At 36.7% G+C, this 23,556-nt stretch overlaps 1 protein-coding gene across 3 annotated transcripts in view; it reads left to right on the forward strand.

The window, feature by feature from the left end:
• Nucleotides 1-23,556, forward strand: part of ARHGAP6 (Rho GTPase activating protein 6) — a 640,778-nt gene that overhangs the window by 592,168 nt on the left and 25,054 nt on the right. For all 3 annotated transcript variants that reach the window (XM_063457838.1, XM_063457847.1, XM_063457856.1), the window contains exons 5-10: nucleotides 4,651-4,846; nucleotides 7,705-7,760; nucleotides 9,055-9,205; nucleotides 10,747-10,895; nucleotides 12,629-12,808; nucleotides 16,731-16,828. In XM_063457838.1, coding sequence (XP_063313908.1) covers nucleotides 4,651-4,846; nucleotides 7,705-7,760; nucleotides 9,055-9,205; nucleotides 10,747-10,895; nucleotides 12,629-12,808; nucleotides 16,731-16,828 — 830 coding nt within the window. The remainder of the gene's footprint in view (nucleotides 1-4,650; nucleotides 4,847-7,704; nucleotides 7,761-9,054; nucleotides 9,206-10,746; nucleotides 10,896-12,628; nucleotides 12,809-16,730; nucleotides 16,829-23,556) is intronic.

Raw genomic sequence — 23,556 nt, forward strand, 5'->3', positions numbered from 1 at the left:
TGTGTGAAAGCATTTAAATAATGCTGAGCTATATCCTATTTCACTAGCGGTGATATGGGTTGACAGAATATTATTTGTAAATACAAGTTTAAAATATGACTTTCATGACAAATATTGGTGCAACAAGGACAGTGCTGAGCAGATGGGGCAGAACTAATCAAAAAGTCCTGGGGAGAACATTTTCTAAATAAGGATTGTTTTAAATAATTAAGACTAATCATTCTGTACATCAAAAGACAAGTGTGCAGGCATTAACTTAAATTAATAATATAAATATATATATAGACACACACATACACACATACACATACACATACACATACACATATACATATACACATACACACATACACACATACACACATACACACATACACACACACAAGGCAAGCCATAAGCCACTTGCTTTTACCACATAAATCTCACTTTAACAGTGCTCTCACTGCTGCAAGGGATTCTGGGTAGGCGTATGCAAATGAGCTCAACAAAGAACCACATTTTTGCCTCACAATTCCACTTTATACATGGATTCCATGGAGTATGTGTCTGTAACGCCAAGCCTCCATAGCAAGCCCGTGACCTATCTCATGCTGATGAGTTGAAATAACAACAGCTGTCCATGAGTGGATCACTGGCACTGCACCTCTTCCTGAGTTGTGTTTCAAAGCTGTTGTATGCAGCATACACATACTCCAAGGAATCCATGTATAAAGTAGAATTATGAGGCAAAAATTTGGCTCTTTGTTGAGCTGATTTGCATACACCTACCCAGAATCCCTTGCAGTAGTGAGAGCACTGATAAAGTGAGATTTATGTGGTAAAATCAAGGCTTATGGCTTGCCTGGTGTGTGTATTTGTGTTTAACATTGCATTAACAATCCACTTATTTCAGGTGGAAGGGGTTTTCATCCACACTTTTTCCCCACCACAACTTTTTTGGTATGTGTGTATATATATATATATATATAATGCCAAAATACCAGAGTATTTCAGTATGCAATGATACTTTTTTTTATTGGACTAACATAATATTTCAAAGACAAGTTTTTCGAGAGATACCTTTCTTCCTCAGGTCTGAAGCAATACAAATCAATCTGATAGAGGAGAACACTTAAAACAACTGATGTCAGAGAGGGGGAGGGAATTTAGGTTTTAATAGAGTTAAACCTAGGTTTAAGGTAAGAAGTTTTTTAGGTTTTGGCTTTGAGTGCTTATATTTAAGAAGAAGGCAAGTGTTTGTTTAGGTTTTGTAGGGGTTATAGTTAGGGCTAGGAAAAAACGTATTCAGGGCATGTGGTGTTTGAAGGGTTATTTGCAAATTCTCACCTTCATATTTTTTTCTGTAGTTCAGTCAACCTCCTATAATTCATTGTTGAGGTGCGGTAGCTGTTATACAGTGTGCATCACTCAATGCTGTCCCATCTCCTTCTGCAAATCACTTAGTTTATGAGAGGCTGTTAGTGGGCAGATTGGAAGTGATTCCTTCTACTTCCTGTCCAGCCTTACACACAGATACTGGTGATGCTGGTGCAGTCCCTCTATAACTGTTTATTCAGCTTTACATTTAGGTATGAAGGGGTACAGAGGACACTGACCAAGGCTCCTTTTACATAGTTGCTATCTAATTTAAGCTTCAGAAAGACACATTAATGCTGAAACTAAGCACCCCCCTAGAGGATTAAGCAGATGCCTTCTCTGCCTAATGGGAAATCCAGCCCTCAATTTGCAGCTACAGAAGGTGCCAGAAAGGCTTACACATGCCTCTAAATTATTCCACTTTCCGCGAGCCAGTCTTGTCTCGCCTTCTCGCTTTAGTTCCCTAGTGTCCCGCATCTGGTAACACCAGGAACCTGTCCCTGGCAGCACAGCATAAGAGCATCATTAGAGGCACTTGCACTGAAAAACAAGCACTAGGAACATGCAAGGAACATTTCAGCAGCACTCCCTGCTTGGTCCTGATAGCAGGGGGGGCCAGCCAGGCTGCCTGTCCCCTTTTTGAAGAGGATCATTCCTTTACCGGACATTTCCGCCAATTGTGGGCATTTCAAGCAACGTGGTTCGCTTCACTGATAACGCCCCAATTTCCTGAGCTGCCATGTTGGGATGTATGCATACAGAGGGTGCCAGGAAAGTCTAGTTTCTGTCACATACATTTTGTGAAAACCTAGAAAGTCAGTGCGACATGTTGTATTGACTATGGTGCTAGAGCTATACATTGTCATGGAAGAAGACTCCCACTTAGTTACACAATTAGGTATATTGTTTGTGTGAACAACCTCTGCTTTTCTAATGTTTTAGTAATTTTATTTCTTGCTTTAAACCCATAAAGCATTGTAATGGTACTGTTAGAATTTCTGATATAAAGAATATTTATTACTGTAATCTTGAAATATAGCACTCTTTTTGGCACTTCGAGGGTTAACACCATACAGGAATGCACAGACTTGTGTATCTGCAATCATGTAGGTTTATGTCATGCTTTTGGCATGTTTATGCTATCTAGTTACATTTTGTACAGCCTAATGCACTGTGACCACCTACCATATTGCATTTATTACTATTCTAGATATAAACTGTGGTATACAAAACCTAGTCAAGCACTGCAAACAGCTGTTCATTACACTTTAATGATCTGTGCAAATCAGAGTATATTTCATTTTATTCTTCTAAGCCTGCACGCTTCAGTTTCAGGTTTTAAGGGACATGCCAAATATGATAGGCTCCATTTCTGATGTGATTCTGGTTTAGACTAGCACAGAGAGTTATTGAAAAGGGGCACGGCCTACTGCCGATGACTTACAATTTTTAATTAATAAAATAAATCCGTTAAAAATTGCCAACCTTTGGATTACCTGTGTTTTCTGGTTATGCCCAGGATTCTAGTAAAAGTGCTACCAATAGTTTTTGGGGATAATTAAACATATTCCATAAACCACTTTTGGTAGAGTCTTATGGGAGATGTTTTTCAGGATTTGGCAGCAGCTGTTTTCAACTAAAGTGGGTTATTTACTAAAGTGAGAATTCAGAGCGAACTCAAAGTGAATTTCAGATTTGAGGCCAGAGAAGCTGAATGAAAAGCAAAGGTGACTTAGGGAGTTTTTCTAGTTTTATCTTAAATTTGAAACTCACTTGGAATTCATCTTGAATTCTTAGTTCAGTGAATAACCCTGTAATTTGGGATTAGAGCAAACAGAACTTTAGAAAAACATATAAATGCAAATGAATAATACATAAACGGAGGAGAGGTAGCAAAATAGTATACTAAGGCCTTGATTTCATGTTTAAGGTCTGCAAATGATTTAATACTTTGGATAACATTTTAAAATGATTTAATATTCTGAAAATGTTTTAACTTTATAATATGATATTTTATATATTTTGATATTTGAAAAAAACATTTTAATGTGTATCTAAAAATATTAAATCATTTGAAAAAGCTTGTCCAACAATAATAAATGGAGGCTAAAATTTGTTAAATAAATAAACTTGTTTTCCAAAATGTGTTTCACTTGCTTCTATGAAAAAGGATGACAAATATACTTGTGTGTGTGTGTATATATATATATATATAATCCTGTTGAATTTGACCCTGAAGAAGGTCCCGAGCGGGGACCGAAACGTTGGTCGCTATTTTTAATTGATAACAATAAACTCAAGTTTTAAAGCAGCCTTCCTCATTGGATCATTTATCTATTTGGAGCCTTGGTTTTGCGCCCGGCGTTGGTATACTATAAATGTGAGTGCTGGGGATCTATATAAATTCATATATATATATATATATATATATGTATATATATATATATATATATGTATAAAAATATAAATATATATGTCATGGCAATTAATACAATTTTAGTATTTTTTTATTTTATATATATATATATATATATATATATATATCATTATTAAAAAAGACGTACTAAAATTGTATGAATTGAATCAACATTTCAGGGGGAAACCATGACAGTAGTACAGTGAACAATAGCATGCTAAAGCACAGCATGAGTAATTATAAGAGGACCATAGGCAGCTGCCTAGGTCTCAGGGCTTAGAAGTGCCAGAACCTTGAATCTGCATGGGCCTTTCCACCATCTCTTATGAAGAATGGAGTGGGAGGAGGCAAAAAAGGGTAACAGGCCTAGCTAAGATCCTGTGTAATCTTCATCCTTATATGTTAAATAAAATAAGCAATGTCCTAACTTGATGTTAGTATCAGCAAATGATAGCTTGCCTAGTGAGAAAAGGAACAAAGACTCTACTAACATTATAGTTTGCCACAGAAATACTTTCTATTGGATTTTTGAATTTTGAATTACTGTGATATCAGATGGAATTTTTACACTCTGTGTTCTCTTAGAACGTCATAACAAACAGTCAGTTTTAAGCACACGTAAAACATTAACATTGTTTATTTATCATCATGGAAATGACCATTAAAGTTATTCAATAAGATTATATAATATAACCCACTGCTTGCATTCACATATATGTACATTACAACTTGGGTTAATTCAGTTTGAAAACAATCGAAAGTGTGTACCTGAATAAGTTATGGTGGACAGATTGAGGATGAGATAATCCGTCTGACTGATAAACAATTGCACATACATGATGATATCTCTAACCTACAAGTATGTGCATGCGTTGCAGGGTGCAATGTCTGTGGACTCTATTACGGACCTTGATGACAGCCAGTCTCGACTCTTAGAAGCTCTACAGCTGTCATTGCCAGCAGAAACTCAAAATAAAAAGGAAAAAGAAAGGGACAAAAAGCTTAGCCTGAATCCTATATACAGACAAGTTCCCAGGCTTGTGGACAGCTGTTGTCTACATTTAGAAAAAAATGGTAAGTGTGAGTCTGATGTTTTTTTATGGGGTTACATGAAGGGTACTAAATGATGCAGTTCTAAGTGAATCCCACACTTAGAGGGTTACAATACTGAAGATTAATATCCGTATTCTACTGAACTAGACATAATTTGAAACTAAATTTAAAAATGCATTTGTAAACACAGCGAGTTATGAATTCTTTTTGTGTTTCCTGGTCATTTCATTTCACAGAGGGTAAACCCCACATTTCCTAGGAAATTAGTCATACGTAAATGTCAGCAGTCTTAGACGTAGAACAGGCTTGTTGTTTTGTGCACTTATGACATTATTTATTTCCTATATATTAATGGATGATTTAAGAGCAGACAGAAATTAAGCAGCTTAGAGCCAAGTGAAATTAAAATTCCATGGGTTCTTATGCATGGTACCATGTCCTTGATTTAATTTTTTTGGATAGGCTTTGCAGATGATTTCATATTTTTGGATACACTTTCAAAAAAAAAAATTGTTATATAGAAAAAAAATATATAATGTATAAAAAATGTCCGTATATCAAAAATTAATAAAAAAAATTAGAAAATAATATTTTTCACCATATTAAATAGTTTTAAAAAGTGTATCCGAAAAATATTAAATAAGTGGAAACAATATTTATCCAACAATATTAAATCAAGGCCTGTGTACGAGCCCCCACATTTATGTGCACACGTATTTAATCAAGCTTGAAACACTTGCCAAGTATTTTCGGCAAATGCCTTGTGGGCATCTAGGCTATTTCCCTTCTGCATTATACTTTGCATACACTAAATTATAAATGGGTATAGGCAAATGTTCATGAAACTTTAAATATAGTCTATCAGCGCACTTAACTGACCTTAGCAAGAGGCAGCAATGAGTATGCAAAACATAGTCTATTCACTGTCACTGACCCACAGTAGTTGCCTCTGTTGCTTAAAGGAGCTCTCCAAGCACCATAACCACAATAGCATGTTGTAATGGTTGTGGTGCCCAGAGTGCCCCTCCTTTGTAAGTAGTCAATCTGTTTTAGAACATTTTGACCTCTTACCTAGGGTCTTCTTGGTACTGTTCCCCACCGCCACTACATCCCGCAAAGAGCTGGAAGCGTCTGTTAGCACTCCTGAACAAAGCCCTGCCGTGCAGGTCTAGCTCATTGGCTGAGACTATCAACTGGGCTTTGCTCAGAGAGCTTCCGGAGGCTTGAAGCGGCGGTCAGCGGACCCCAGGTAAGAAGTCAAACTGCTTTAACCCCTTAAGGACCAAACTTCTGGAATAAAATGGAATAATGACGTGTCACACACGTCATGTGTCCTTAAGGGGTTAAATCAGTTTAACTACTTATAATGACAGGTCTTACACTTCAAATTCAATTTCAATCCACCTTGAATTCTCACTTCAGTCAATAACCCTGAACATATTTTTAGATACACTTTTAAAATGATTGAATATTATTAAAAAAAAACATTATTTATTTTTATACTTTTTGTTGATATATTGATGTATGTATATATATTTTATGTATATATTTTATGTATGATATATGTTTTGATATTTTAATAAGTTGCAAAAGTCATTTGAAAAGTTTATCCTAAAAAAATAAATCATTTTTAAAGCTTATCCAACAAAATTTAGTTGATGCATTAATTACAAAAAAAAGTGTGTCAGCGTCCATAGAATTAGTTAATCCATCTAGAAAAATTAAATATTAGAAATGTTTAATTCATGTTTAGTACTTTTCACAGTTGTGTTATAGGAAGGATGTTGCAGGGAAAGGATGGTGTAAGTGTGGATGTTCAGACACAAACACTTTTAATTGTAAATAATTACTTTTGCAATATGACAGTGCTACTTCTGATGGTAACACTTTTTAAAGCACAATAAATACATCTTACTCCTTTCATGTCCAGTCATAAATTTATCTATTTAGCACAGGAGCCTCCAATTCCAGTGTCTACAATTAATGTGTCTACATAATTGCTTGTGGGGATCAGTAATATGGTTGACTTTCCTGTTAACTGAAAAAGATCTAGAGACATTTTTGTTATTTTTTTTTAGAATTTAACCCCTTTAAGGACCAAACTTCTGGAATAAAAGGAAATCATGACATGTCACACGTCATGTGTCCTTAAGGGGTTAAACAATGGCACATTAAATATGATAATCATGTATGCAATAGTTTAGTCACACTGAGGCCTTCAGTTAGTATACTTTTTTTACATACTTCCGAAAAACACTGACATTAACTGGATCAGTCATATTTACCGGTGCTTCACTTCTAGTACAGCTTTGTTTGTTCTTGAGAACCTCCATTGTCTTGAAGATCATGGTGGCAAGCAAATATGCAGAGTGATGTATTTTCCATTACTAAAGTTGACAAATCACTGATTTATTTCTGGTTTATTGAGCTTTGAAAAGTACCATTATCAACCATGATAAGGAAAATATTTACCAACCATCATGTTTATTGGTATCCATAAGGAACATCTCTTCCAGTTGCTGTTTAAACTATATTGTTTCTACTAAGGAAAAGATCTAGACACAGAGAGAGGCAACACTCTGTGAACTCTATTAAATGATGAATTGTTTTCCAAGAATGCACAATCCATTCATTTTAAATATTTACACAAGCTGGAACAAAATAGGAAAAACACATTTTTTTACCCTATTTAAACGGGATATAGCACTATGTAACATGACATTTGACTTTTATTTGTAAAGAATAGCATGATCTTTGTTGATATTGGTTTTATTATTTCATTATACTATAATAAATCATTTTAAATATATATGTGATTGATTGCAGAAGGGGCAAAGTGATAATTACTGTATTTATTCCCACAATGTGCCGTTTTTCAGGTCTGCAGACAGTAGGGATCTTCAGGGTTGGAAGCTCCAAAAAGAGAGTGCGACAGGTATTGTCACTGCTACACTCCAGTTCATTTACATATGACTTTTTTTAAAATTTATTTTAAAAATATTTTAGCAGGAAGGATACATTGAGATTTCTCTCGTTTCCAAGTATGTTCAAGTATGTTTATTTTCATGAAAGTAATAATATTTGCATATACTTAAATTACATTCAGAAGTGAGAGTAGACGAAGCAATAGATATCTATCAGTGTATGTTCATAATCAGACGAATTACAAATCAGTAAAAGGGGAAATATCTGATTCTACCCACAGCATCAAGAGGTAGATTTAAACATTTCTAACAGACCTTAGGATTGGTCTGCCTGTGTGAAGACATTCGGATGAATGTTAGCAGTATTTATGCAGAAATTGAGAATTTAAATCCAGGTTTTTTAAATAAAGGCATAGGTCATGATCCAAAGGAACCAATGACTAGAAACTTTTGACGAGAAACCAATGACGAGAAACCAATGACGAGACTTTTTGAGTCTCGTCAGCGTAGTGCTAGTTCTGGTCTAGAAGTTGATGTTTTTTTGGCAGCCCGTAGCTGTTTTTGTTTTGTTCATTTGTTTTGTTTGCTGCTGTCCATCACCTACACTTCTCAAGTAGGACCTTGAGAAAAGTCTGCCTTGGACACAGTAATTTCCTATAATACCAAGTATTTCCATTTGATATAAATATGCAAATTAACTCATCATGCACAGGCAGGCATCATGTTTCAGACTTAATCCTGCCGTTCTGCAGACTCCCTTAGCAATAGAAAATACTTGCAGGAATATACAGGAACACTCCAAGTACCATAAACACTACAGTGCTCTTCTGCCCCCAAATGTAAGTTATGAAACTGTTTGCCACTTTTTTAAGACATATATCAAGACATTTATCTATTTAGGTATAGGCAGATATAGATGTTGAAAGACCTGTATGTTGAGAATAAACAAGGATTAAAATAAGATTGCTTCTAATGTACCAGTGGACTAAAATGTGAGCATTTATAATGCTGCATTAAAAGTACATGTTTATTTTCATCAAATAATTCCATTGAGTGCACTCCTTTATTTATATAGAATGATTATTTTAAGTTGGGAAAAGATTGAATTGATACTATTAAAAATAATAATTTAATTGATGGCAATGAGGAACTGCTTGTCAAGCAGTAAATTATTCCAATGATGTAATAACTAATGTTTATAGAATACTTTTATAGAAGGTCTGGCTCAAATTAAAGTTTCTTGATAGTAAAGATTATCAATAATAGTAAAAACTAGTAAAAAAAAATTCTCTTTTTCTTTTCTAGTTACGGGAAGAATTTGACCGGGGTGTTGATGTTATGTTAGATGAAGAGCATAGTGTCCATGATGTTGCAGCCTTACTAAAAGAGTTCCTTAGAGATATGCCTGATCCACTCCTCACCAGAGAACTCTATACTGCTTTCATCAACACAATCAGTATGTTTTTCTTTTGTGAATTATTTTTTTTAATTTTTTTTTCATTTATACAGTTCTATTTGCTCACTCATACAAGAAAGGACATCTGTTTTTAAAGAATCTGTGGAATACAAAATGTGCATAATTATACATTTGTATACATTTGTTAAAATATTAGATACTTATTACAAATATACGGCGTGGTGCAAGTTTTATATGTGTATGTGTAATAGATAGGTAGATAAACACAAAAAGTAAAGACAGGAGCACTCTCGGTTTCCCAATGAATATTCAAATAATTCACAAACTTTACATCAACGTTTCGACCTTCCTGATCATGTATATAAATATTTATAACTTTAGAAAATATATGCATTCTGTAGTATTTTGTTATTATAGTAATGTATTATGTAAAAAAACCAAAAACATGCATTATGCTATTAAAATACACATAAAATGTATAGCACTTTTGGTACACATAAAAGTTGCGCAACCAACGATTGACCAAGAATTCTAGGAAATGTAATTCAGCATTAACTGATAAGGCTATGATTGGCTACCTTTGACCTACACCAAACATAACATTTAAAAAAAAAAAAAAAAAAAAAAGATAAGTTGACTATTCAGTATTATGGTTTTTATTTTAATGGAACGCTGTAGTGTCAGAAATACAAACAGGTATTACTGACACTATAGTTCTAAATGCACCCTTTAGGTCTGGCTGTATGGTGTGAGCTGGCAGCATGTAATATATGTATGTGTGGTGTGTGTTGTATGTATGTAATGTATGTGTGTGCTAGCAATATGTAGTGTATGCTGGCTGTATGTAATGTGTGTATGTGTGTTGCTGTATCAGCTGTGTGCTGGCTGTATGTGATATGTATGTAATGTCTGCTGGATTTATGGAATATGTATATGTGTGGTGCATAGTGGTTGTATGTAATGTGTGTGCTGGCTGTATGTGCTGGCTGTATGTGCTGTGTATAATTTAAGCTATAAATAAATATATAAATGTAGAAATTTCCCAGTGAGTCTATGTAAGGCAGTAAGGCACCAACCACACTGCTATTATAGATGTTGGCTGCACACACAGTAAGAGGAATTGTGGGATATTTGATCCCATGCCACCTCTCTGTACTCTGGATCTGTGAACTGTATGTATGAGTATCCTCCACAGCCAGCGGCTAAAATGTCTCTATTCCCCATTGCTGCTGAAGTTCCAGCATTTAGCAAGTGCACTCTGGGAATCCCATCATGCACTCTGACTAGCTAGAAAGCGCCGGCCCACGAGAAGGCAATTACTGAGCTGTGCACATGGCGGATGTGCAGGCCCCACTTATCCAGCATTTGCAGTCTAAGCTGTTATTGCTTCAATGCATTTCAGTGTAACCAAATAATGGTCAGGAGGAAACTGTTTTACATTTTAAACTGACACATTCAATGAAAGGGGATTTTAATTTTACTATATACATTGTTATGGTTCAAAATCTGCGTATGTATTCCTTAATAAAACCAAATTTAGTTTAAAAGCCTGAAGTAATGTCACCTTTTTTTTTTCTTAGTGATAGAGACAGACGAACAACTGTGTATATTACAGCTACTCATTTACCTGCTACCTCCCTGCAACTGTGACACTCTGCACAGACTGCTACAATTTCTGTCTACAGTGGCCAGCCATGCAGATGATACATTTGAAAAAGATGGACAAGAAGTGAGCGAACTATATATATTCTCTTTTGCCACCTTTTAACCTTACTTTGTTTCTTGCAGCTTCCATTCATCGCATATGACACTGTTCAGATACCTCTCTAAATGCTAGAAACGTCACTGCACAGTAATATCACTAGGTATAGGGTGCATGGCCACTCACATTAAACAGAGCTTCATGCAAGCTCAGATAATAATAGCATGTATCCCCTCTGACGGATATATAGTTAACTGATTTCTTTAATTAGTCCAGTACAATATGTAAGAACAAGAGCAGAAAGTAAAACAGACTCGAAAATGTAGTAATTCTGACAAATAGGGTATAGATATAAGGGTACAAATTTACTCACAAATATAGAGCTTCTAAGGCAGTGTGTAGTGGTACAATTCCCACCTCATGATATGCTAGTTTTACAGTTCCCACCAAATATATATGTATCCATGCTCCAAATGATGTTACTCCAGTCTATCCAGGCAAGGAAATCCATAAAGAAATAAGCCTGGAAGGATATAATCCACAGAACAAAAAACAAACATTTAAATAAGTAAAACACTATATAACAGATGAAAACACAAATACAATATGTTTCACACAACACAAATTGCCTCAAACAGGTTTTTCTAAGTGAACTATTGAAATTTTTCTTTCTGCTTTGTCTCTCCCATATATACCATATCGTGGACTGATAGCCATAAAAGATCAATAACCCTTTTTGAGGATCTGGACTTTTTATCTATTACTGTAACTTTTCTTATTAACTTATGCACATGTTATAGGAGTGTACAATTTGTTTTGATAGGCGCAACCTGGTACTCCATCTTTTGTTTCTGTTGGTTATTTTTTGGGGGGTATAGAGGTACCTTTGCTTTCCATGCTAGCTCACTCCACCACAGATTATTAGCGCTGTACCCATTCTTGTACGTTACCGGGTATCATTGCACATACACACTCCACCACGCAGAAAGAGAGGGAGAGTGCTATGATGTCAAATATCCATCAAATAGAGAGATACACACATATCTCCATTGGGTAGATAGAGCAACATGTTAATGCAGTTCCCCTATATGTATCATGGTTACACTAGACTCCACTGGGGAGATTTTGTGTGATCCTGGACACCACTTTGTAAAAGAGCTGCATCATCTCTATCTATTGATATGTCAGCACAGCACTCTCTGACTTGCCAAGTCTCCAGAGAGTAATGTGAAGACATAACTCCACTAAGTATGCAGTACCACCAAAAAGGCACATCTCCACTAGATAGTGGAAGCATCACCCAGACACATGTCCACCTGGAAGAGTCAGTCCTGTGTAGAGGTTGCTACTCAAGGTACAGCCCAGTGAGAAAGCAGTGTGCAGACACTTTGTCAAAAGATACAATTACGTGTAGCCTTTTATGCAGATAGAGAGGTATAAAGATCATATTGTTCTCCATATAAAAAAAAAATAAATAATTAAAATTCGATCACGAGTTGTATTTCTCAAAGGTTGAACATAGAGGCTTGTGCATGGAACATATATAAATTGTGTCAGCTTATGATATATAGAGCTTCAAATATTAATAATTATTACTTATTACTTTGTATCATGCATATGAACATAATAAGACTGTTTGTTTAATGATACGAACTTAGACAAACCTTAACAGCCTTACTGAGCCTGGTAGTCTTTGCTCGTTAAAACGCTCTTACGAACATTCTTTTATGTTTTGTACTGTCTAATGTATTTTTTACTAGATTACTGGGAACAAAATGACATCATTAAATCTGGCTACAATATTTGGGCCTAACTTGTTGCACAAGCAGAAGTCGTCAGACAAGGAATTCATGGTTCAGAGCACTGCCCGGGCTGAAGAAAGTACAATTATTATTAGTGTTGTGCAGAAAATGATAGAAAACTATGAAAACCTTTTTATGGTAAGTGAATTTCTGGAACAACAATCATTGCACAATGTTTAAGAAGGTAAAACAGCACAGAACAATACTGTTATATATATAATACCTAAAACAGTGAGTTTTAAACCAAACTTAGTCGCTGTTTGAAACAGATGCCCAACACTAAGTTACTCCTAGCAGAATCTATAGTACCAAAAGTAAGGTTGTAAGAAAAAGAGAAAGCAATTGGAAAATAAAGAAAGGAGAAGGGGAAAAGGATGAGGGAAAAAAGGGGGGGCCGGGATAAGAAGGGGTATAATATGGGGAACAACAATGCTGCGCATGGCCCCGGAGCCCCAATCCCCACACCCACAGGGCCCACCGACCCAGACCAGGAGTCCCATCAAAGCCCTCACAGCTGCCATGGGCCTCACCACACCAGGGGGTCAACCTAAAGCATCCGCCTCACAGCATCTATGGGAGGGTTTTGCGCCCACCAAAATGCCAAGTTTCTACAGTGGTGCCATTATGGCTCAACTGATCCCTCTGGGACCTGCTCCCTACAGCACATGTAGTCTCTCCAAGGAGCCCATAGTTGCACACATCGTTCCGACCATCCATGATGAGATGTAGTTTCCATGTCATACAATTCTTCCATTTCGTTCATCCACTGCCAAATTGTAGGGACGTGCATTGTGCGCCATCTGGTGGGAATTAATGCTTTAGCAGAATTTAGCAGGTGTCTCCTTATACGCTGACAACTGTAGTTTTGTATAATGTAGAAGCATTGGAAGGGGCTGTTTTGGTAGATGTGTCCAGGATCTCCATTATTAGACCATGAATCCTATCCCAGGGGAAATCTTAGAGCAAGACCACCAGATGTGTATGTCAGTGCCTGCCTCAAATCCTCATCTACAACAAGCCTCTGGAACTGTCGAGAATATATGATGGAGCTTGATTTGGGTTCTATACCAGTATGTGATTAACTTGTAATTTAGTTTTTGCATCCAGAATTTGGATCTTCTGCCACTGGTTGTCATATGCCAAGCAGGGGCTCTGGGTGTTGCTGTGAGCAGTATGTTATTATACAGTGTCGTAATATCAAGCTCCGTAGCAGCACAGAGTTCCTCAAATGAGGTGAACTTCCTGTGTATCAGGTGTTTGCCCGGAATTGAAGCATAGTAGCATTGAATTTGATGATATCCGAATCTATGCAGACCAGTTGGTGGTCTGTCTGGGAGTAACTCCTGTAAAGACCATAAGCCTCTGGACAAACACCTGAAATTCCAAAGTTCCTAAGATCCTTGTAAGTCCTCCTGGCACATCAGTGTTGTAGTTTATAGGGGTCAGGGGACAGTGTTGTCCTACGCTACAGTGATGTCTGGAGCAAACACCACACTTTCAAAGTTGCTTTAATGAATGGATGTTCACGAACCTGATGAACACATTTCTTGTATAAAGCAAAAGTAAAAGGTTATGTTCAGAGTATGCAAAACACCACAATATCTTTTCTAAGTACCAATGCCATCACTTAAGTTCAAATTCACTTTGAGAAATAAAAAAAAAGAAAATCCAGCGCACTCCCTTATCCACTAAACAGCAACTTCAGTGCTGACAGATTTTGTTAGTTTTTTTTTTTTTATTTAAACACCTAATCTAGGCAAAAAATAATGGGGGTTTAGTTACATTATATGATGATAACTTGCACAAGCCTGCCACAACGTCAATGTACCCCATCTTTGGCAGGTCCTACTCTAACTATTATTTGAGCATCTGGCAAGAGGCCAGGAGAGCCTGCAGCTCTCTAAAACCATATTGACACAATTATGGGGGATGTGGTTTTCACCGTTAGCACTTTAATTAGCTGTATAGGATAATCTGTTTAGAATGCCTCTTAACATTCTGTTGTTGTGGTCTACCTAGTGGTTGTTCATCTTCTTTGGCGGGAACCCAAATAAAGTGCACCCAAAAGAGGCCTGTGGTAACACCAGATGAGGTACCAAGTCCCAGTTGTTTTTGACATTGATCAGTTCGCCTGTATCTATCAAAATATATATATCCATTTTAACCTGGATGGATAAGAGCAGGGGTAGGCAACCTCTCCTATAATGCATTTACAGCCATAAAGCTGGCACACCTTCAGGTGAGATGTAGTCCAAAAGTTGCTTACCCCTGGATTAGAGGAACAAATGATGCAGAGTAACTCTTCTACTCCAATCTCTGGCCTTACTAGATATGAATAGCACCATATGTACATTATTTGCAGGATATATTTAAGAGACTCAAATAAATGTATTGTAGCATCGCAATAAAAGCTTAAAAAAAAAAAAAGAAGAAAAAAAAAAAAGTAAGGTACCCAAAAGGATTGTCAGGAATCTACAATCAATTACACGCCCACCCTTGAAAAGATTATGTTTTTTCACTTAACGTCTTGGTTTGTTTGTATAAATTCTTTTGAAATGAATAGATTCCCAAGGCGCCTACACATAATGTAAAAAAATCAAAGCACTGAGTTTCAGGTAAGTATGCTAAATGACTTGTTGGAATACATAACACAAAAACAACTAGTAGAACCCCCGGTTCTTGAATAATAATATTATCTCTCACGAGTATTGTGTTCCGATGGCAAGCCAACACTTATATACAAAAAAATGGGCAAGAAGCCATGATTTGACGGCTCTATTTAAAATCCTGATTACAGATAGTGGAATAATTTACATAAAATTTAAGATTGAATATAATATTTTAATAATGCATATCAAAAATGATGATATAAAGATTCACATGCTAAATTGCAATTATATTTATTTATAAAGATACATGTATATCTTTATAAATAAATATAATTATGCAGGTCGTGCATTGTATTGCATTTCGAAGTGCATATATTTTTTTTATAGGCTGCTTTGTGTTTTATCTCAATCATTGCAATCTGCCTTACTCAGGATTTGTGTATCGAATAAACCTTGGTTTGAAACTTGTAAGGCCAGTGGCTGGTGCAGAAAGTGATGTAATTTGCATTTTACAGGTGTTGACTGGATCTAGGCTTAGGCCTTAATGTTGTCAGGTAAAAGTTGTCCAAGCAAAGGCGGTAAGATACTCAATGGAGTCAACTTCAAGTCAAAGTTCTTGGGAAGAATTATGGAGAATAATATTACGAATGTTAAGAGGAAAAAGAAAATATATTTAACAGCAGATGAGGTGTGGGTGCTGGGCGACCCAGATGAGTTGACAAACTTCTAAAATAATTTGACAGGTTAGGCTAGGAGGTCTCCAAGGCACCCTGGCAATATACCCACTAGAGCAGGATGTAGCAGCTTTGGTGATTGGATTGTTCTTGTAATACAGCAAGCAATACTGAGTTTTTAATCTAGTGATCCATATTAAAAATATATATTACATTAAAATATATATTTTTTTCCGCAAGGTCTATTTTTATAATCATTCACAAAAGGGCTTTAAAGCCAGCAAATACAACAGGGAATTTAGTATGGCAGAAGTGTCTCATGTATCTCATTCCCTCCCCCAAGCCCCTCCATGTGTCTCTTTCACTCCCCCAGCCCCTCCATGTGTCTCTTTCCCTCCCCAAGCCCCTCCATGTGTCTCACTCCCTCCCCCAAACCCCTCCATGTGTCCCACATGCTGGCACCTAATCCCTGTAGGTAACCAACTTGAGCATGACATCTCGTCTCGAAAGATATTTACTGATAGGGGTGCGTGATCAAAAGAAATTTAGAGAAGTACTCTTAATCACCTTCTGTGGTTAATGCAAAAGTCTTAAAGAGATCAGGATAAACTGTAATTTCCTCTGTAGTTAGAATATATTGTGAAAGAAACCAAAACATATGGCATTAATACTATTCTTCACTACCATATCACAGTGTTTTTATTTAATGGAGCATGTAATGGGCTGGGCATTTCCTGTTTATTAGCAAAATTTTATTTTGTTGTTTTTTTCTTAAAGGTCCCACCAGATCTGCAAAATGAAGTACTGATTAGCCTTTTAGAGACAGACCCAGATGTAGTGGACTATTTATTGAGAAGAAAAGCTTCCCAGTCATCGTAAGTAAAACTGTTTTTATTTATTATTTATTTCCAGTCACGTGAGTATTTTATGGGAATGTTTGTTTTGTTTAGTGGAAATGTTTACACTGATCCAGTTCATGGTCTCAAGAGGTATTTGGCTTCTGGAGAGGGGGATGTAATCCTGCTGACCTTTTATTTCAGTGTATGATGCCGAATATGATAGTTCATACAAAAATGTATAATGCTTAACAGAGAAAATAAGAATAATCAGTATTTAAAGTATATAGTATATGGTCCACTGTGCTTTATTTCCATAGACTATTTCCTGTTTAGAATTCATGCACAATGTATTTATATTAACATTTCCCATGTGTATTAGAGCGTTATATTTAAACATCTTAATTGGGGATAGGACTGAACAGTTTCTGGCTTGCTTTGATTTTTAATGGGGGAAGTTAAAAATTCACTGGAGGACAGAAATAATTATCTCCATGATGAAAACAAATAAGAGCAGTTATCAGATTAAATTCATGCTGTGTTAAAATTAAACTGTTGGCTTTATGACTACCAACTGAACTGGAAAAACTAAATTGCAACATTTAACATCCATAGCTCAGCTATATTCACAACTTATTTTGGCCCAAAACTTTCATTTTACTTTTTCATTTCATTTATTTTGTTTAGTTCATAAAGTCTAGTCAATTCTTATTAGTATATTACCACAAAGTTATGTATATATATAGCGCAGGAGTATCTTGGTAGCACTACAACTGATAAACATAATACTCTTTTGGTAACTAAAATGAACCTTGTTATATAACTTTGCTTGTAAAATATATATATGTTATCGCTAAAGTGCAGAAATCAGTTATTCTGCAGATTATCTAGGTAATCTGCAGATTAACTAGGGTGATCCGTTAAAGTGCCAACAATTCTTTCATTTCTCAAATATTTCTCAAATTACCTAGGTAATCTGCACATTACCTACTAGGCACTCGTTAAAGTGAATAATCAAGTTAATACAATCAAACAAGAATCAATTTATTTATTTATTTGTCGCTATCTAAAGCATCAAGTTAATACAATCAAACAATCGACAAAGAATCAATCAAGTTAATACAATCAAACAAGAATCAAGTCAGTTGATAGAATCAATCATCAATCAATTAAAAAACTACAATAGAAAGAATCAAACAATTAAGGAAATGCATTTGCAAAACATAGGATAAAATTATGCTTCCTTATTAGTGCAATCTAAAGACTGGTGACACTTTGAATTACATAGCAATTGTTTTTTGCGACAAGCACACCTATTTGTGGTACATTTAGATTTACATTTCCTGAAACCCTTCCCAGTACCAAGGGATTGTTTTATTGCTGTTTGACGTAAAGATATTTCTACAGCAGGGACATCTTCTTTCGTTAAAAATCTCTCTTTGCAAACACTGAATTCTGATTTGGCATACAATTGTTTTAAAATACCCATTTTAGTACCAAGTTTATAAAAGCCCTTCTGTTTTACTAAGAACCACAGCTAAAATCGAGCGGGCATCGGTTTTTGCTCTGTCTACTTCGCATACTTTAATTCTCACAGTGACACCTTCATCGCCATTTGGGTGCTTTACATTAGAAACTGCTAACAGGAAAGGAGAGAAACAGGCGAAACCAAAATGAGCGAACCAAACTTTTGCACTTTAACGATACGGAAGCCGTAAATGTGCACATTACCTAGGTAAAATTCGGAAAACTCTTGATTCCGTACTTTAACGGAGCAAATCAGTTAATCTGCAGATTAGCTAGGTAATGTGCACATTAATGGATTTCGAGCTTTAACGGTAACATATATATATATATATCAGTTATGTTGCTTACATTTGCACTAAAAATTATGACAAAGCAATGACAAAATAAGACGGACATCAGGTTCGAATAGAAGAAGAAAAATCAAAGGATTGCTCTGAGCAGACTGTATTGCTTATGATGTCTAGCGTTCTATATGGAACCATTCCCCAGCAAGGCAGTAAACAGTCTTGCAAAGCTGAGCCTCCTGGAATTCCAGTTGAATCAAATCCTGCTTCTGCAAAGGCTAAAAGCACCAGCTGAGCATTTAACTGGCGCAAAGAATATGCACAGAATTAGCATTAGCATTATTCAGCCCAGAACTTTCATTTGGGACTGGTTAATCAACCTTATTTGGCTGATTGTCTGCCTGACGAAGACAAAATGTTCTACATTTTGAGCCAATATTGCAGCTATTAATGAAGTGACTGGAAATCCATTCGTTATAGAAGGTTTGGTTGTCACGGTTATCTTTTTTTCTCTTCTGTTTATATTTAAGATACCTTGACTGGAGTTGTCATTCTTATTGAATTGAGAAACTATACTAATTGTATAAGTATAAAAAGTATTTTTCTTTTATCCACACATAAAGGTGTTCAGTAAAGTTGAAGCACTCCACTTTTCCATGCATTGATTATTTGTCAAGTATTGTGCATGGTGAAACTCTTTAGGGATACTCCACTGTCCTAATGCAAAGTAAATAAAAATCACTATTCAGTAGATATACCCCAAATTAAAACCTGCATGCATTTAATGAATGCATTTATTTTTAATTGGAGTTATATTTAAAACCAGCTTGCAAAACCTGATTTTTTCTTGTTTGTTGCCTTTGCAAGCCCTCCTCTTCTAACCCGCCCAGACTATGTTACTGTTCAATCAGACTTCCCAATGGAGCTCAATGAGAAATATTTGCAACGCATGTGCTCGGTGCGATTGCTGCCTCTTGAGTTAATTGCAAATAAGCTAACCAAACCAGGAAGTAACAGGACCTGTTGTCTGCTTGAAAAGCAAGGGGGTGTAACCAATATAATTTATAAAAGTGTCAATTTCTATTGAAATTGCACTCTTCCCAAAATAAAAAAAAATATAACAGACACTTGAAGTGCTTTAGGGGTCTCGAGTCTCCGTTTAAGTGCAGCTTATTGATGTTTTAGCAATATACACTTTCCAAATCATTTATGAACAGAAGTCACCATTAATGTCTAAGGCAATTTCGGTATTAATAATTTGAAAGTTTTTTTCCAACAGCATTGAATCATTAAATCGAGGCCTGTAAATTGAAAAGTACTGCTGCTTGCAAAGCAATCTGAGTCTATCAGCAGTACAACTAGTTAATTCAGGAATAAGTGACCAATTCACAAGTATAATGTTGAGCTTCATGGTGTTTACAAAATTCTAAAAACACACAATGCAAATGCAATACTTGGACCCATATATGTTTCTCTGTTAGACTAATGAGTAACATAACTTGGAAGGGACTGCCAGGTATGATGTCACATCTCTGCATACTTTCTATGGGTCTCATGTAACCACTTGACTTTCTGGAGTGCATAGTTGTTCTCCGACATCATTATATTCATGATAAATTTAAATGAATCCCAAAGGAAATTGCAACCCACACAGTGCATTAATTGTAGGTTACAACACAGCAAAATTAGTATTAGGTAATTTTGGCTAGTCTCTGATAAAGATGCCGTTTAGGATTTATTTTTATGGAAATATATATTTGACAGAAAAAAACAATATTAGAGCACATGAAAACTTGTGGAATATTCACAAACATAAATGTCATTATCCCATACCATGACAAAATTGAATACTTTGAAAAATATAGCTTTTTTTTGCAGCAAGCTGGGGAAGCAATTTATGCTTTTCACTCTTTACTTCAAGCTGTGCCTTATTTTAACCTCCTACTCAAGAATTGCTCAGCCAGGCCTCCAGAATATAAGTGCTTAGGGTAATTTCCTCCCCCAGATCATTAAAAAAGACAAAAACAAAACAAAAGACAAAACAAAAATATGTGTAATTTGAAATCTCTTTGGTTCTGTCAAAGTGTTTGCAGAATGTACCTGTTGCATACAGTGACATTTTATTCAGAATAAATGTGTATTTTGGCCAAATTTTACTTAGGTGTCAATCACATTATCATAACCATTGTACTGATATAACAACTACAGTGTAAGAGGACATTTAAGTGGTCATTCCATTTAAGTGGTCATTAAACTGAGTCCTAGTGCATGGGAAAAATGCACCCGTTAAGCTACTGGCGGGAAATGCCTTGTGATTAGGAATGCCATATCCAGAATTTTGCCATATCCAGAATTTGAATGTCCGTAACGCACTATAGGGAAAGACTGCTCATACTTCGAGCACAGCTAAAGTACTCATGTATAGGTTCAAGGGCTCTGAATTTCACTCCATGTGCTGCAAGATTACAGTAAATCATTCACTTGCCCTACACTTTAGCTCAGTCTTCCCAACATCAGGCCTTGATTTACTTGGTTTGGATCAGAATTTTAAATGATTACAATCCAATTATTTATCTACAGTAGTATGAGAATTTTTTGTAGATAAATCACTTAAAAAGTTTTTCCAACCAATTGTGATAATATAAAAAGCGGATTCTAACAAATTAAACCAAAGCATAGCTGACAGAGCTGGTATGTCAGGTGAACAGGAAGATTGACGGAAAACCGCATGTCACATCAGGAAGTTGTATGGTTTTTAGGATTTGTTTTATTTTTGCAGTAAAGCTTGTATGAGCTGTATAGTTTTAGTATTATATTTATTTAGTTTGTCAATCACGTTTTTATTGAGGCACAAAGTATAATAGCATATTAAAGCATTGGTGACATTAATGCTTAGACAAAGTGATTGTCTGATAATGTTCAGTGTTTTGAAATTAGGATATGGTCACATAGAGAACAGCACAGCATGGGACTAGGAGACCTCATTTTAACTTAAAGTATAAGAAGGAAGGAAACCAGCAAATAACTGAGTATCAAGGCTTATAAACTATATAAAGTATATAGCTATATGAAGATTAAGTAGGCAAGAAAGAGATCCATTGACCCAGCAAATACCCCTTTGTCATCGCTATTACCTTCTAGACGCCTGCTACATAGTCAAGCTAAACCAAGCATTAAAATTTGTAAAATGGATAATCAGCATTGGTACAAATAATGGCAGACAATAGCAAACACAATATGCACCAAGGTAGACATATGGACAGCCAAGTCGGCTTGGTAGTCGGAGTTAGCCTATGCCCCAGCAGGGATAGACCTCCTCGACAAATATCAGGTATAGTCCTGCTAAGTGTGCTTCAAAAGGAAACCATAGCACGATGTCCACTGACCCTTAGGAATGATCTCTCCCAGGAATAGCTCCCTGACCAGAAAGTGAGTGAGGCAGCTGTTACAGCCTTCAAATTAGACAGAGCTTTGCTACCATCAGCAGCAGTTGTGTTGCAGCAAAGTTCACGGTGGCATTCATACACCACCAGATATTGGCCCGAGGCAAGAAGGTTGCCGGAAAAGCTAAAATAGAAAGTTGTAAGTCGATTCCTGCGATGAGAGCCCACTCTACATGAGGCCGCCACTGGCGGAACGACCGGGGTCGCACGTGCGGACCCCTGCGACCGAGTGCCCGCTGCCATGTGTTGCGGCCCCGGCCCGCGTGGTGTAACCGCCGGGGATGCATTGAAGGAGTCCATCGGGTGGCCCATGCTCTTTAACAGCGGCGACTGGGCCCCCTGTGATGAGGTCAGACGCTCCCAGCTATCAGAGAGCCACGCGGGAGGAAGGAGAGGGAGTCAGAGTAGGAACTCTGACTCCCATTAGCCTGAGCCACCACTGGACCCCAGGGAAAGTCACCTTCCTGCACGTAAAAAGTAGGAAATAGGAGGGTGACAAACATTTTGCATATGTGTGTGTTAGTGTATCTGTGTGTCTGCGTGTGTATCTGTATGTGTGTGTGGGGAGGGGGGTGGACATATAGGGAGGAGGGGTGAAGTAGACCTATGGTGGGGGAATAGACGTTTGGAGGGGGTAGAGTCTTAAAATATATGTGGCGTTAAAATATTTCTTTATAAGTTTCCTCATTAAATTGACAACATTATTATTATTATTATATTTATAGAGCGCCGTCAAATTCCGCCGCACTTTACAATGGGTGGACGAACAGACTTGTAGTTGTAACCAGACAGGTTGGACACACAGGAACAGAGGGGTTGAGGGCCCTGCTCAATGAGCTTACATGCTAGAGGGAGTGGGGTAAAATGACACAAAAGGTAAGGATAGTATTAGACTAATGACAGTTGCAGAAGAGGAATCAGTTGGGAGCTATTAACAGTTTAATTGATACACTTTTATGAAGAAGTGGGTTTTTTGAAGGAGTGGAGACTGGGTGAGCATCTAACAGAGGAGGGAAGCGAGTTCCACAGGAATGGTGCAGCCCTCGAAAAATCTTGAAGGCGAGCATCAGAGGTGGGAGTACGGACAGAAGATAGACGTAAGTCTTCAGCAGATCGTAAGGGCCTAGACGGGACATACTTGTGTATAATGGAGGATAGATAGGTGGGAGCAGCATTATGTAGAGATTTGAAAGCAAGAACCAGAATTTTAAATTGAGCTCTATATTTTATAGAAAGCCAATGTAGGGACTGATAGAAGGGTGAGGCATGGGAGGTGCGGGCGGACAGGAAGATGAGCCTCGCCGCCGCATACATTATGGACTGTAACGGCGCAAGTTGGGAGCACGTAAGACCACTGAGAAGCGGATTACAGTAGTCAAGGCGAGAAAGGACAGTGGAATGGACCAACACCTTAGTCGCATCTGGCGTTAAGTAGGGGCGGATGCGCGCAATGTTTTTAAGATGGAAATGACAGGATTTGGCGATAGATTGAACATGAGGCTTGAAGGAGAGG

This window comes from Pelobates fuscus, chromosome 1, assembly GCF_036172605.1.
Source record: "Pelobates fuscus isolate aPelFus1 chromosome 1, aPelFus1.pri, whole genome shotgun sequence".
NCBI lineage: Eukaryota > Metazoa > Chordata > Amphibia > Anura > Pelobatidae > Pelobates > Pelobates fuscus.